Source organism: Pinus tabuliformis, chromosome Q (genome assembly GCF_031772625.1).
Source record: "Pinus tabuliformis cultivar Carrire ecotype Pingquan chromosome Q, CPIR1, whole genome shotgun sequence".
Lineage (NCBI taxonomy): Eukaryota > Viridiplantae > Streptophyta > Pinopsida > Pinales > Pinaceae > Pinus > Pinus tabuliformis.
In genome coordinates this window covers 94652048-94669266 of record NC_142296.1, presented here as the reverse complement: position 1 = coordinate 94669266, position 17219 = coordinate 94652048, and the positions used below count along the sequence as shown (strand labels likewise).

The 17219-nt window shown below is 39.9% G+C and overlaps 1 protein-coding gene across 1 annotated transcript in view; it reads left to right on the top strand.

Annotated features, from left to right (window-relative positions):
• The window catches only part of LOC149218407 (uncharacterized), a 245129-nt gene that overhangs the window by 42657 nt on the left and 185253 nt on the right, over nucleotides 1-17219 (top strand). Inside the window, exons 2-3 of the mRNA XM_089383939.1 lie at nucleotides 3020-3263; nucleotides 3779-3928. Of these exons, the coding sequence (XP_089240065.1) occupies nucleotides 3020-3263; nucleotides 3779-3928 (394 nt within the window). The remainder of the gene's footprint in view (nucleotides 1-3019; nucleotides 3264-3778; nucleotides 3929-17219) is intronic.

The following is a 17219-nucleotide window of genomic DNA, read 5'->3' as shown; positions in this document are numbered from 1 at the left end:
TAATCAAGCATTGGGGCCAAATAGTGATGTGAAACCCCTCCCTTGTCATCTTAAGGATAACCATAATCATCCGGTCTTTAGAACAAGTAATGCTCATCAAACAATGTCGAGGCCATGTTGGGGGCGTCTTGGGTGCACTTGCCACATCATTTATAAATCCAACACCAGGATTTATTGGCTCAATGTTTCAACATCTGGGGTTACCTTAGAGTGTCAAGTACCATGTGGAGTCATCAAGTAACCCAATGCTCTACTTTGGGTGGGCAATTATGCATCAACATGGTCATATCTGCTCTTTGGAATGAGTAAAACGACCTTTGGTATGTTGCTCAATGGAGTGATAATCATGTCTTCAAAGGGCTCTGCTGTTGTGACAATACCACTTGACAAAACCCTCTTAAGATAAAGTGAAATTATCAATCATTATGGACAATAACCATAAATGCATCATAGTGGACAATACGTAATGTTGGGGGCATAATAGTACTTCACACAAAGCTCATTTTCAAATGTCTAACTAGATCAAGTCTCGTAAACAGGTGACCTCGTTATGTTAGGGATTGTTAGATGGATAACCCTATTAGGGGTTTCCATCCCCCAAGGCGAAGTGACATGTCCCAAGTTAGCCCATCAATCCAGAGGTGTCTGTGAGAATGATGTTTGTGGAGTGGGATAGGCTTCACGACAATGTGCCATAGCGAAGTGACCAACTAATGGAGGTCCAACATCTTGAGTGTATAGATGTAAGGAGGGAGCAAACATAGAGGCATGAGTTACTCCCTTCCTTAGCCTACTTTTTCCAACCCAATGGTCCGCTTTTTTCTTCTTTATGATTTGCTTTGGTTTAAGTGCATAGCTCAGGGGTCCAGGCTTACATATTGAGATTTTTCATTATTACCCCTTAAAGATGACTCGATTTACCATTCATTAGGGTTTGGACAATATAAGAGTTCCTTTTATAGATGAAGCATTATGTGCTTGAGGAACTAGGTGACGGTTAATGAAGGAGGTAGAACTCATGCTAGGATTTTACCCATGCTCTAATTAAATGTCCCAGCCATCTTTTGCATTTTGTCTTTTTATTTCAGTGTGGCTTTCTTATGTTTTTACCTTTCTTTAGCTGCATCAACTCCAGGGTAGAGTTTTCGGCCCATACTCAAGGATGGCGATGAAAAAGGTTTTCCGGCCCATACTCAAGGATGACGATGAAAGGGTGCCATTTCTCATGGTCAGTGACCACCTACCCGAAGAATGGAGATGAAATAACGGAAGAGATGGAAAGTGGTAAGTATGAAATATCATGGACATGCTGTCTCAATTAGAGCCTCCCCAATAGTGCCTTTCCTAAAACCCTAAGGCCTTACAAGAGGTCCCATTGGACTAGAGAAAGACTAACCTCTGAGGTGAAGTGAGGAAACAAGAATACAGTCAAGATCGCTCAATCATCCAATTTGCCTCTTGATCCAAATTAGTATGCCCATAATATTAAGTGAAAGCACATTATTGCAAAATGGTTAGAGTCCCTTTGGATAGATGACCCAACTTCCTTCAAGAAGGAATATCGGATGGAAGAGAGAAATCTGGTTGGAGCAATAAGTGGAGGATCTTGTTATCATGTTATGTGCTGATCAAATAGTGCTGCTGGCTGGCTGGCTGTCCAAGGAGGAGAAAATTTTTCCCCTATGGGTTACCCACTTTTTGGTGGGTAAAATGACCAGCCCTTGCATTGTCATAGCCAAAAGCATTATCCAACTGACAAATAATGTTTTGTTCATGCTGTGGCCAAGCACATTGAGGTTGGTCACCATGACATCAGAGAGCAAGTGGAGACGAAGTAGATCAAATTGATATATTGCAAACCTCCAATCAATTAGCGTATATTTTCACCAAGGCATTATGCAGGGACAAGTGTGGAAGGTTCAAACTTCAGAGAGATGCTTGACGTGAAGGGAAAAAAATGTCTATTTGTGGGAGTGTCAGGCATTAATGCCCATTTTGTATATTGTTTGCTATGTCAATAGTGCGACATTAGCATTTGAAACATCTTGTGCTGAAGATAATATTTAGGAAACTTGCTAAGTAGATTGAGTAAATATAGTGCATGCAAATTTGATGAATAAGACATGCACACAGTTTGGATGAACTGCAGTTAGTGAGTATAAGGTACTATCAATGACAAGCATTAAAAATACTGGCTATTTAGATTCGCTTTTTTAAGCAACTGATCAAGTTTGCTGCATGTGAGAGAGGTTATTTTTGAAAAAACAGTTTATTTTAGGCTCAGGCTAGATTCATTTAAAGCTGAAGATCTATTTTTATCTTCAGTACAAAATTTCAAACAATTTTTATTGATAAAAAATATGTTATTGTAAGTGAAGGAGACAGTTCAATTGGGAAAACCTATATGGTGTCCGCTCTTTCTTTCATCTAATTCTAATTAAATTTATCACCCAAAACACCCAAGTTATTCATTTATTTATATCTTCTCTAGTAGATCTAGAAGCTATTCATACATGACAACTTGAGGTATAGCCTCAGGTTAGTTAAGAATATAACCCTGTATCAGTTACTACAATAACATAATCCTATCAGATAAGATAAGGATAATTTGATTAATGACCACAATGACCAAGAAAAAGGTCATTGGGACTATAAAATACATTCAGTCATCTATAGACTATGAGAGTATAAAAATGTTGAAATGATTACTAAGTCTGAACAAACAGAAAAAATAATAATCAAACATTAGTTTTGGTCATAACTCTTCAATATCTGCATGATGGAAGATATAAACTAGTTAGAAGATTATTTATTCAACATTGTTACAGCAGCTTCATTGATATGAAAGGAACCCTTCAATCACAGAAAAAGGTTTTCAGGTGTGAATCTTTTTAATGTCATGAAAGTTATTAGCATTCCGTTATTTTAGTTTTCAATAATTTATACAATATTTCTCGTGTTGGTCATTCCTCTTACTCAAAAGCATACAATGATTAGCATGGAATATGTTTGATAATAGGTATGACATTCCAACACCAACAAATTGGGGCATACGCATCGTGCCTGAAAAGACTGCTTTTGTTGTGGAGCGATTTGGGAAATATGTCAAGACTCTTGATGCAGGCATTCACATCTTGATACCTTTTGTTGATCGTATTGCCTATGCGCATTCTTTGAAAGAGGAAGCTATTCCTATTCCAGATCAATCGGCAATTACAAAAGACAATGTCAGTATTTCCATTGGTGGTGTGCTTTATGTGAAGGTAATAAATTTCTTTAGATTATAGTTTTCTCACTTATTTCCGCTCCGGCAGCATGATAATGCTATCTATTAATATAAAATTTAAATCCTTTACAGGGCATGGTCTTTGGTATATGATGAATTTCTTTATTGTAGCTTTTCTAAAGTAAGCCATGTAACATTAAGGAGCTCTGTATAGGAAAATTATGGTCATCTTGTGGCACCTTGTATATACTTCTATCAGTGGTTCATGTCTTTCTTTAGTACTTGGAAATCATGAAACTTCTGAATTGATGAATGTCAACATCAAAGCAATTGAGTTTTATAGTGACATATCCTTCATTGATGCATGCAACATCAAGGATCTCTGTTACAGGAGAAGTATGGTCATTTTGTGGCACCTCATATATACTTCTACCAGTAGCTTGTGTTTTTCTTTAGCACCTGGAAATAATGAAGCTTCTGAATTGCTGAGTGTCAACATCAAAGCAGTTAAGTTTTATATTGACAATTACTTCATTGATGTTGTTACTGCAGATTGTTGATCCTTTTAGAGCATCATATGGTGTTGAGAATCCCATTTATGCTGTTATTCAGCTTGCACAGACAACCATGCGCAGTGAACTGGGTAAGATCACATTGGATAAAACATTCGAAGAAAGAGACACTCTCAATGAAAATATTGTGGTAAGTTCATTTTTTACGAATTTTTGTCATAGCTCTGATGCAGAAGTGGTTGGGAAAATTTTGCTATTCTTGGACAGTGGAAGCTTTGGTTTATAGTAAAACATTACAATTAAGCTTTCCAATTTTTTTGCTCAAGCAAATTAGGCTTAGAATGTGACAATTTTTTGCTGTTAAATTTATCAGACCACGAATAGTCACAAAATTGTTCAATTCCATTTCTGAGCTCGAGCCTGGTATGCCTGGGTATATATTTCTCAGGTTACTATTGCTTTGACAGACATAAGTGTGCAGTGGTGCAGCATCATGATTTATTTGTTGTTACATAGGCTTTGGTATTTGTAGCTAGACTTGGTGTTAATAACAAGCTTATGGAAACAAAAAGCAATAATAGAGACTGCATATTTAAGGAGAGAGATACTATCCCCTATTTAAGGATGTGGCAAACATTATCAAAATAAGATAAGACATGATATGTAACAATCAATATGTTAGGATTTCTAATAGTAAATACAGTATTATGTAACAAAGTATTGTGAAGAATGTCATTAGTTCTAATATCTATTAATGACTCACGTTAGCTATAAGTTGGTTATAGGAGTGGTGGTTTAATAACTTATTACATGTCTTATAGAAGAAACCAATGTTCATGTATTCGATGACTCAATTGACAACAAAGTCACAATGCCATCCATAAAAAAGCACTGGCAATGCCCTGAAGCTGAAAAATTTCATTAGGAGAGAGTGCCAATGGCTACCCTAAGGAAGATTGATTCACACAATATTAAGAGGAGTAACAACAGGCAACCTGTCACACTGGAGATTTAGGACAATCACAAAAGTTAAAACAAAACAAATGGAGAATGCTACATTGTCCTATGTATAAAACAAAGATTCCAACAATAAATCTGGGTAGAGTCATGTGTTCTAACTGCAAGGAGGATGTGGCAACATCATCAAAATAAGATAAGACAGGATATGTGACACTCAATATGTTAGGATTTCTAATAGTAAATACAATATTATGTGACAAAGTATTGTGAAGAATGTCATTAGTTCTAATATTTATTAGTGACTCACTTTAGCTATAAGTTGGGTATAGGAGTGGTGGTTTAATAATTTATTATATGGCTTATAGAAGAAGCCCATGTTCATGTATTCAATGACTCAATTGACAACAAAGTTACAATGCCATCCATAGAAGAGCACTGGCAATGCCCTGAAGCTCAAAAATTTCAATAGGAGAGAGTGCCAATGGCAACCCTAAGGAAGATTGATTAACACAATACTAAGAGGAGTAACAACAGGCAACCTGTCACACTGGAGATGTAGGACAAATACAAAGAAAAGTTTAAACAAACCAAATGGAGAATTATACATTGTCTTATGTATAAAACAAAGACTCCAACAATGACTTTGGCTAGAGTCATATGTTCCAACTGCAAGGAGGATGTTAAGTTCCACATGTGAGGTATTACATGAGTATTGTAGACAGAATCAAGGGCTTTTATGAAAGTCTCATTAGTGGATACAGTTTATGTACAAAGGCCCTAATATAGTCATAGAATGTGTTAATACTAGAATGCAACCATACATTTTAGAGAACAGTAACCTTGGTCCAGAAAAAGAGACAGGTGAAAGAAGTCCGAGGACAAACCTGGCTTTAGAAGAAATTTGCACACTTAGAAGTCCACATGTGAGACAAAACGAAACTTCTCGAGGAGAACTGAATAGAAAGTCACCTATAAAACCAAGGCATTATAAATCTACAACATAGGAGCTGTAGTTTCTGAAGGGCATACCTACATGATTATGCCATATGATATGATAACATAATTATATCAATGTCCAACAAATAACCACAAAAGTAGGTCAATAATGGGATTGCTGAGTACAATGATGTTGATACAAGTAGGAGTACCAAAAGGTCTCCTATATAAAGAACAAGAATTAATGTAGATACTAGAAACATAATGTTTTTATGCTAAAACATGGAAAATTCTAGACTCCAAGTGCGGGCAGCCACATAAAGGAGCCAGGGACTAGATCATGATTCACTAGATTTAAATCTATTTCTTTTAACACTCGAGGCTGAATGAATAAAACTCAAAATAGAATGGTGCCCCAAGGGAGAGCTGGGGGAAGATTTAGACCCTATGTTGCGCTGTTGCTGGGAACAAGTAGCCTGTTGTTGGTGTTTAGGTGATCTCAATTGCCTGCTGGTAAGATATCTAGTTTGACAATGTCTTTATGGTCTTTGGGGAAGGGGAATGGTCCCTGTTGCCTCAAAATATTAAGGTCTTGTGAGGGTGTTCACAAGACAAGGGCCAGACCAAGGGACAACACTATGAGGTGGAGGCCCACTGTCACCACAGCTCACCACCTTCTGTTGTTTATATGGAAGAATGTAACTAGTGTCGGTCTTCTTAATTGTATTTGAGTCATTGATGTAATGTATTTATCAAAAGATTTTTGTTTGTTTGTTTGTTCAAGAAGGATTGACTAATTAAAGCATGAATTTCATGCTTGGGTCAATGGTCAATAGTTCGAAGCACCCATTGTGTGCTCTAGGGTTTATATCTTGAGTCAAGGTCATAGTCATGATGTAAAAGACCCTTCATGGGCACCTTAAGTCAAAGAAGAAAAATATTTTTATGTCAAAAAGGACGACTCCACCAAGTCAGCTCCCTCTCCTATATGTCGGCCTGCCTATCATACAAGTTGGCTTCATGAAGAATTTGGCCAGCTCAAAGGGACTATAAATAAGGATGAAACTCGACCTCTTTGACACACTCAATCAAGTGATTCAAGTCTGCAATTTGGGTAGAAAAAAAAAGATGCGAAGTTGAGAAGAAGAAGAGACAAATCATAAGCATGAAAGAAAGGATATCTGAGGTATTGTTTCTGTCACACGTGCTACTACAAGTCTGAGATATCTAAGACGTTGCAGGTCCGAGAAATTGCTAGACAAAGTTGCACTTGTTGATTCTCTATTGAAGGCTGACTTGGTGGAGGAGATCTCTTTGTTGAGTCTAAAAGGGCCTTGGTTGTCTAATCTGATTTGAAACTATTAGTGGAAGGGTTTGACTGGGTTTTCCCTTTCATAGGGTTTCTGCCCTGGCTGAGTGCCTATATCTTGTGTCCTCTTTTGTTCGTGATCTTCATTGTTTGGCATTTGCCTTGATGAAAATAATATAATAATTTGAAAGAGGAACTGTTAATTTTAGATAACAGTGGTATGTTTACGCTTAAGAGCAATTTACTTCAATTTTTTTTATTAGCCCAATATTTATTTCCAGATTAGTAATCACATTAACATGACAGTAAATGCAGATAAAACATAAATAAAAACAGTAGAAGATAAGCCAAGACAAGAGGACACAAGATGTGGCGCATGCTAGGGACAAACCCCAATGTGGGAAACCCTTTGATCAATTCTTCTTATTATTCTTCAAAAGTTCAGCAGAGAGAGAGAGAGTACAATATACAAAATTCACTTGCCCAATCAAAGTCAAATCTGTCCAGTCAAACTGCAGTCACAGGAAGCCCTAACCAGAAAGTCAACGCTGGTCAACGTGGCAGAATTTCTCTTCCAAATCAGCTTGGTCAAACCCAGTCCACTTGGCCTCCAACAGCAGTCCAAATCAGCTCAAAACAGTCCAGAAAATATCAGTCAAACTTGGTCAATGCAGAGTCAAACCTGCAGTCAACTTCCTGCAGTCAACACTGGTCAAACAACTCAAAATGCCTCGATTTCTGTGCCCAGAAATGCGGCCTGCCCAAACAGAATATTCCCCAAGAAAAACGCAGTCAAACTTGGTCAACTACTGCCCGGTCAACGCTGGTCAAACCCTCCTGCAATTCGGTCAATGCCCAAAACAGAAAATTGCAGATTGTCCTTCTCACGTGTGGAGAGAGAGGTTGCCCAGAAATGCATACATCAAATCAGATGAGAGAGAGAGATGTGTGAGAGATGAGTGTCCAAATGAGGTAGATGCTCCTCCTATTTATATGCAACGTTGAGGATGAATAGACATGTCTTTTGGGCTTTTGAGCTTACATTAGTTAGCTGGCCGACCTTGACAATTTGTCCATAAACGAAATAAATTCATAATTCCATTTGTACATGTCAGGACTCAGAATGAGATGATCTTTAGATCAATCCTACACCTCTCGGAAAGAGGAATCCAATAAAAATATCAGCTGCATCATATGAGCTGTCCAAGGTGGAGTTCGGCCCTAGTTGCCAAATTTAACACTCCCTCTCAACTAGGGAGAAATCCACCTGTCAATACATCTGACAATCTGTACCATCTCTGACATCCCTGCTTTGTTCTACTTTGCTCTACTCTGCTCTATTGAACGATGAAGAAATAATGAAGAAGAAATGATCGAGAATGTGTCATACCATTCTCCACTGACTCGAAGTTAGTGTCCAATAATTAAGAGTGTATCATACTACTCTCCACTGACCCGAAGTCAGTCTCCATTGATCCCAGATCAATATCAAACATCTTAGCATAGGGAGTACGGTAGTACATGATGCGTCCATCGGTAGTACTATGGTCGCTATCCTCATTTCCCTACTCATTGGCCAGATGAGAGGTACTTCCCATGAGTCCCAGACTGCATGGGTAGGATGTATCAGCAGGAGAAGGTGAACCACTCATCCTGCTCATATGCCATAGGAGAAGGTGAACCACTCATCCTATGCATATCTCAACTATCACAGGGGAAGGTGAACCACTCATCCTATACATCGTGTACCACTAGGGGAAGGTGAACCACTCACCTTGTGGTCGTTCATCGCTCCAAGAAGTACCCCATGCCCCCTGGAGCTCCTAGAGCTCAATATCCAAATCAAACGGGACCCTAATAAGAGGGTCTCTCCACAACTCCCAGTCGTTCACGGAAGGTTAAGAATTTGACCTTCCCTAGGGGCTTCGTAAGAATATTTGCGACCTGATCATCAGTCCTAATGTGGTGGAGCCTTATTGCTCCCTGTTGTACCATATTCCGGATAAAGTGGTACCTGATATCAATATGCTTGGTGTTGATTTGGGGTAGCATCGGATGTGCTTCAGCCACGAAATTTGGTGGAGAGGTTGGGGCACATGAGATCTCCAATATCCATAAAGGGTTTGGGCAGATTCTAAACAATCAGGAGATATTAAAATAATTAATATTTTTAATGGAGGTGTATTAATATGAATTTGTGTTAGAATGGTTCAAAACTCATAGATCAAGCTAGATCTAATCTTAGCCGTTGATTAGGGACTTAATCTCAGCTGTCGATATGTCAACAAGAAAAGTGTAAGAGGAGGCTTGAGGGTCACTTGGAGAGCACACCAGAGTGATCAGTGATTCTATTTTCTAGAGTGGGGTTTGCTAAGAGAGATAGAATCAGTGATCGGGAGAGCAGCTGAGGGGCATTGAGTACAAAAAAATAGAGCAGGGCCAGAGGAGTGCCGGGGAGAGCAGCGCAACTGCCAAGGAGAGTGACGCAGAGCCAGCAAGGGCTCACGCAAGGTCATGCAAAGGCAACCAAGTGCTGTGCAGAGCACCAGAGGGGCTAGCGTGTCTGACGCAAAGGCCTAGAAAGCTGACACAGGACCTCTTGGGCTGACGCAGGCCAAGAAAGGCTGGTGCAGGGCCAATGTGAGACAAAGAGGGGCTGACGCAGTCCAGATTGGGCAAACGCTGGGGTTGTAGAACAATTTTGTGCTGAGGAGCTGCCGAAAGGATTTTCCGGGGTTTCAGCCAGGAGATTTCTCTCAAACTGTGAGGTATAGCTGCTAAGGAAATTCTTTGTTGGGTAGGCCAGTTTCGGCACCCAGATTGTACTCTGATATTGCTTAATAAGAAAACCCTCAGATAGCTGCACTGGTTTTCCCGCATTGGGTTTTTCCGGGGACATTGGTCCAAAAATAATGGTGTCATGTGGTGTGTTTGTTCTTGTTTCTTTTAGTTGTTGATCTGTAATATGTTGAGCATGCACTGGTGTTTATTTTCAGTATTTACTTTGTAAATAACTTGTTAAAGAAAAATAACAAGTAGGTAGGAATAAATCAGAGAAAGTGCATGAAGGGTTTCTAAACTAAGTAAACTTAGAAACTTCAACACTTGGAGCGGTCATGAAACAAGGGATTCTCAGAAAGACGAATCCCACTTTGGTTGTCGCAGAAGATCACGGTGATATCCAACACATGTCCAAACAACTCACTAAAGAGCTTCCTCAACCAAACAGCTTCACAGGAGGCCGTATTAGCAACAATATATTTGGCCTCAACGGTGCTCAAAGCAACCGACTTTTGCTTCCTGCTCATCCAGGATATCGAAGCTAAACCTAGAGAGAAACAACATCCCGATGTGCTTTTACGATCCACCACATTGCCAGCCTAGTCAGCATCAGAATAACCATGGAGCCTCACATTCCCAGCAGTGTATATTAGTCCATAGGTGATTGTGCCTCAGAGATATCTCAAGAGATTCTTGGCAGCAATCCAGTGTATGTGAGGAGGCTCGACCATAAACTGATTCAATGTATTCACTGCAAAACATATGTCCGGATGAGAGTTCACTAAGAACATCAGGGCCCCCACGAGTTGACGATACTCAGAAGGATTTCCCAAATCGAGCCCAACAACACTTTTAAGTTCCATTGGAGTAGTCACAAACTTGCAGTCCACCATCCCAAATCTTTTAAGTAGCTTCACAATGTATTTTCCTTGAGAAAAAAAAAATCTCACCTGGCTTTTGCCAGACCTCCAACCCTAGGAAATAATGCATCAGTCCTAGGTCCTTCATCTCAAATTCGGAAGCCAACTCCCTCTTACATTGATGAATAAGAGGGTTTGCACTTGTCAGAAAGAGATCGTCCATATAAAGTACCAAGATGAGAGGTCTGTCATTCTCAACCTTAAAGTAAAGGTTCAGATCGACTTCACTTCTTGTAAAACCCAACTTCATCAGATAGTTGTCGTTCCTCTCATATCAAGCTCGGGGAGCTTGCTTCAACCCATAGAGGGCTTTGTTCAATCTTGTTAAAATTGGAAACTAGGGCCAAACTCCATGTGGGTCATCTTATTAATGGAAGCTGATATTTTTCTTGGATCCCTCTCATCGAGAGGTGTAGGATTGATATAAAGATCATCCAATTCCGTTAAGTGTTCATGGAGATATGAATTTATTTGTGTTATGGGACAATTCGTCAAGATCGGCCAACAACCAAATAAACCCCACTTGTGCTCAACGTTTTAGTATAAACAGAGGTGGCCTTCAAGTCATTTCAACACACGTGGGATCTCTTCCTCTCTACTTGTCTTTGGGTTTTAGTAGGAGGAGAATCCTAAGGGATAAACGCTGCCCTAATCCAGAGGGCAGAAGCCGGAACTGCTGGGAATAGCCGGAATTGCCGGAACTGCCAGAACTGTCGGGAAAAGCCGGAACTGCTAGGAACTGCTGGAACTGCTGGAATTGCCAGAATTGTCGGAATTGCCGGGAACTGCCGGAACTGTTGGGAATAGCCAGAATTGCCAGAACTGCCGGAACTGCTAGGAACAACCGAAACTGTTGGGAATAGCCGGAACCGCCGGGAACAGTCGGAACTGCTGGGAATAGTCGGAACAATCGGGAAAGTTGACGGAGAGGGTAGAAGCCAGAACTACCGGAACTGCCGGGAACAGCCGAAATTGCCGAAATTGCTGGAACAGCCTAAGCATCTGTCTCCGAAGGAGAGTAACATGCAAGGGACAACTAACTAACATTGGGATAGTTGTATGGTACTTAGCATCAAATACCCAAGAATGCAATGTTACAGCTAGCATGCAAGGGACAACTAGCATGCAATAGCAAGTATGCAAAGGACAGCAAGCATGTTAGGGACAACAAGCAAGCTAGGGACAATAAGCAAGCAGGATGCAGCCAACACATAGGTCAGTATGGCAACATGTTGCAACAATGGCACATAATCCAGTACAGTGATGGGTACAATCATGATTAATGAAGCATGATGAGATGCAGCATAGTGATGATGGGTGCAACGTGGTGCATCACGATGAGGTGTAGCATGATGACGAAATGCAACACAATGATAGGTGAAGGAGTCACCTTGGAGAATTAGTTGAAGCAAGATGTCTTCAACTGATCTCATGTATCATGTTCTTAGAGATGATCTATGCTCTTATCTAGATAAGTCAAAGTGTTGACTTTCGTTGTAAACGTACTATCTCTCTCTCTCTCTCTGCTGAACTATTGAAGAACATATAAGAAGAATTGATCAAGGGTTTCCCCACATTGGGGTTTGTCCCTCGCTAGCGCCACATCTTGTGTCCTATTGTCTTGGCTTGTCTTCTGCGATTTATGTTTATGTTATGTCTGCAATTTACTTTAATGTTGATGTGATTGCTAATTTGGAAAATATATTGAGCTAATTGTGAAAATTGAAATAAATTGCTCTAAGCATAGAACACACCTAAAATTAACATGGTATCGGAGCTGAGGTGAAGACAATGCCCAAGCAAGAGTGAAAAGAGCAATCACCGAAGACAGTTGGGAAAGGACTAAAGGATCAGTGGATTCCTCATCCCTCTTCAAATTCAGCGAGGGTGAAGTCGAAGCAGAGAATATTATCATAATAGCGCAATAGAAGTTTTTGATGGCCTACCTAAAGATCACTTCATTGGGAAGTCCAGATCTAAGGGTGGAAGGAAAGGTAGATGCCTTGGTTGCAATAAGTTCGGCCATTATGCGAAGGAGTGTCCAAATGGCAGAGACACATCTCTTGATGAAGATAACAATCATTCCAGGGACATCTTCAATGATCAAAGGAATGACAGGTAATGCAGGTCATCAAGGAAATGGCCGACTCTTCAAAGAAAGCAAGGAACCCCAGGTATGAAGAATCAAATGTTGTTTTTGATAAGATAAAGAAGCGTTATCTTGTATTGGCCCTCTCCTTCAGATTCTTTGGGAATCTGGCTTATTGATTGTAGTGCTTCAAGGCACTTCATCGGATAGAAGGGTGCACTCTCTAATTTGATAGAGATGGAAACAATTGTGGGATTATACTTGGAGCCGATGCCACCTATCTCGGAAAGGGTGTAGGGAATGTTACCCCTCAATTGAATGAGGGTAACTCGATTCATTTACAGAATCTCTTTTATGTACCTTATCGCAAGAAGAACCTAGTGTCCATTTTAGCAATGGAAGTCAAAGGTTACGAGGTGGCACTCATCGATGGAAAGGTACGTGTTTGAAAATAGAATTTTCAAAGATGTTTTTGAGTTCAGGGTTGTATCAAGTTGCAGGAAGTCCACTAGGGACCATGTCCATTGACACATAGCACTACAGGTCTGTGAGTCAGATGGTGACAGGGATGCCTGAATTCAAAAAGAGCATGAAAATACATGTCTGAGATGTATTGAAGGAAAATCTTACAAGGGGACCATTCCCCTCATGTAGCAGGTCCACAAGTTTGGAACAACCCGAGTGGTTTGAGATTGATCATCAAGAATCTCACGTACACAGGTGGAAGAAAGCCCTCTATGGCTTGAAGCAAAACTACCCGGGCATAGTATGAGAGGATTGATAGTTGTCAGATGAAGCTGAGATTCACTAAGAGTGAAGCCGATCCAAACCATTGTTTGAAGGTTGTGGATGATAGACCTCTCATACCAGCACCTTATGAGGACGATCTATTTCTGACAGGTGCAGACCCTCTTATTTGCAGAAGTAAGAGGGAGTTGGATTCCGGATGTGGAATGATAAACTGTAAGCCTGTGACTACCTCGAGGATCTTAACTTTCAGAAGTTATATGGTAGTGATGTCGGACCAGATTTGGGAAATGCCTCGGAGTTTCATAAACTAATTTGCGTTGATGTTCTTGGTGAACTTCCATTCAGATATATGTTTTGCAGTTAGCATGGTGAGCTCATATTTGGTTGAGCCTCACTGGATTGGTGCCAAGAATCTTTTGAGATATCTTCGGGACACAATCTCTCATGGATTGAGATACACTGCCGGAAATATGAAACTGCATGATTATTCGAATGCTGACTGGGCAGGCAGTGTGGAGGATCATTAGAGCACTTCTCAGTGTTGGTTCTCTTTGGATTTTGCTTCGATATCATGGATGAGCAGGAAGCAGAAGTCGGTTGCTATAAGCACCGCCGAGACCAAATACATAGCTACGAGTGTGATCTTGTGTGAAGCTGCATGGTTGCAGAAGCTCTTAAGTGAGCTGTTTGTACACATGATGAATACCAATGTGATTCTCTGTGACAACCAGAGGGGGGGATTCGATTATTGAGGAATCCCGTATGTTAGTGTCAGTTAGTTCAGCCTGTCACCATTGATCAAATATGCTCTTACAAAGTGTTGTTAGGGTGTCAAGTCAAATTTTTGTCATTTCAGTGAGTCTTCAAATAAAAATTTGGTCACTGGTTATTGTGTCTAGGTCACTGTTGCTCCCTTCACTTATTCATGGTCTTCATCACTCATCATGTTCATTGTCTTCTTCGAGGTATCATATCTTCATTTAAATGTCTTGGGTTATGAAATGGTTAAATTCCTCATTTTAGGTCATGGTCTAGGGTTTCACTCCATGTGACGTTATGATACCATATGTCAAAACAAAACATGTCCATCATGTGATTTTGTGGGTAAAGGGAGTTAGCCGCTTAAGGAAAGAAAAATAAAGGTAAAGGTAATATTTAATTTCAAATAAGACAGTGTTGCAGTACACTACCTCGCCTCATCATTCCTCATAGGGACATGTTTGATTCAAAATATGTTTCTGACCAAATGGAGAATAATTTTACAAAAGTGAAATAGGTTTTTGTCCATTATAGTCCAAGGAACAAAAACCTCCTTCAGTTTATGTATAGGTGTTATGATTTGAAAGAAATTCCCAAAATACACTTGCTACGGGAGAGTTAATGCACTTTTGGACAGCTTGACTTCAAGATAGTTTTTCAGGGGTTTGGAGCAGGTGTTGGCAGTTCTTAAGGACTCTATTGTGTAGCAGACATCCTAAGCTTTCCAATGGTATCTTTAGATCGTGATTTGGGTTAGTGAAAGGCATCCAAAAGTGCTTTGCAAGTTGGAGTGTCTCTTTTGTCAGAGAAACCTTGAGTTTTTGGAGTGACCTTGGGAAAATCAAATTTTCTCCCTTATGGAGTGTTCAAATTACATTCTTGAGGTGTCCATCTTATAGCAGACTTCAAGTGCTTTCCAAGGAGCTATCAAGCTCTCAATTTGGAGCAGTTTAAGGCCTCCAAAAGTGGTTTGGAAGATGGCGTTGCGCTTCTGTGAACTGCGCTGCGCTTTGGCGCTGCGTGTAGGAACATTGCATTGCGCGCAGGACAGAGTGCCCAGAAATCTTTCAAAACTCACCCAAATCTTAATTTTTCACTTGCAAGCTTGATTTTATTGACTTATAAGCCAAAGGACAAGTAATTACACCATCATCCTCCATCTTTTCATGGGAAATGCTAGGGTAAAAATGGCCATCATAATTTTTGATCTCCAAAACATGTAAATTGATATCCTACACTTGCACACATGTTTGATGAGTCATTTTGACCAGTTCATTCACCTCCAAACAAAGTTTAAACATTGAAAAAGCAAAACCCTAGCTCATTCCTAGAGTTGTTTTCTTGGTCTCACTTGCAAGCAACAACATCTTTTCACTATTTTCTTCACTCATTTCCATAAGTTTTCAAAGTCATCTCATCTTTCATAAAACCCCTCCCATCATTTTGTCAAAATATCCTACATATCACTTCATTTCCATTCACACCTCACATCTATTTTCACTTCCTGCTGCTAGGACTTTGTGTCATCATGGAGGCTGAATCTTCGCCAGAAAGAAAGAGACAACACAAAGGAGGGAGGATTCTCAGATATGAACCATCATATTGAAACACAATCAACTCCTATCCTTTCATCAACACTACTTTGAGGATGTTCACTGCTTGGAATTTTGCAAAGGATAAGGATACAATGGAGCATGAGTTTGAGCTAATTGATCCAGAGGCTGAGGATCAAACCACAAGCATGAGATAGACTATCAAGGACAAAGACTACCAAATCAAGGAGCTGGCGATAAATTTGGAAAGGGAAAAGTATGTTATATCATTCCTCGAACAGGAAAACAGTCAACTCAAAGCAAAAGAGTTGATCCTAGAAAAGGAAAAATCTAAGCTAATGTAGCAAGTCGGAAAAGGTAAGGAGATAATGACATCAAGCGAGCCTGAAGCATCAGAGGTGAAAGGGAAAGGAAAAGACCAAGAACCAAAGGTCTCAAGGAAGCTTTGCAAAAGGAAAAAAAACAAATATTGCTTAATGAAGACCTTGACCTATAAGAAAGGATTGCCCTAGAGGTACATCAAGATAAAGAATATTGGCTTAACAGGGTGAATGAACACTTAGAGAAGCTCCTGGAGAAGGCAAACAGAGATAATCAAATGCTCAGACACATGGCACATCATTATCAAGCTCAAAACATGATCGCCAATGTCAAAGTGAAACAACTTGAAAACAAGCTCAAGGAGGCCAAAAAAGATCAAAAGGATGAGGGAAACTTGGAGATGCTTGTTGAAGCATCCATGAAGCTATAACAAACTCATTTTTACACCTTCCCTCCAATTTTGAGCCAATTTGGAGCATTTTGATTTTTTGGCAAATTTGGTCTAAATTTAGAAATTTAGCCTTTCCAGAAGCGTAGCACCTTGGCTCTACGCTTTTTCCTCAGGCATCCATTTGAGGAAAGGTCTACATTTTTGGAAAGGTCTTGACATCCTCTAAAAACCCATTTGCCCAGATTTTGCAAAGGTGGCTTAGTTTTGGAGAAAAGTGCAAAAAAGTGGCAAAAAACTAGCATTCTGGACCATTTTTTGACAGGTGTTGCGCTTCTGGAGTGACCTTGGGAGAATGGACTTTGAAGGTCTTCCCATGCTCCAAATTCAAAAATTCAAACTGTTCTGGAAACTAGACTTGAAGGGCTAGTTGACTGTTCTCTCAGATTTGCATTTTGACCCCTGGAAGGCACCTCAAAATCAGCTCAAAGTCGGTGCTGCGCTTCTGCACTTTCTGTGTTTTTATTTGCAAAATTTCACTGTGTAAAATTTCTAGTTTCTAGTCTGACTTGGTCAAAGTCAAGATTCTCTATGTAATGGCACAAGTTACAAGGCTAGGTGATGTAGGCATGAATAAATGTATATCATAGGTTGTTTTTGATGTTTATTAGGCCTCATAAGAGAAGCGAACTCCGAATCAAACTCTTCATGAGGT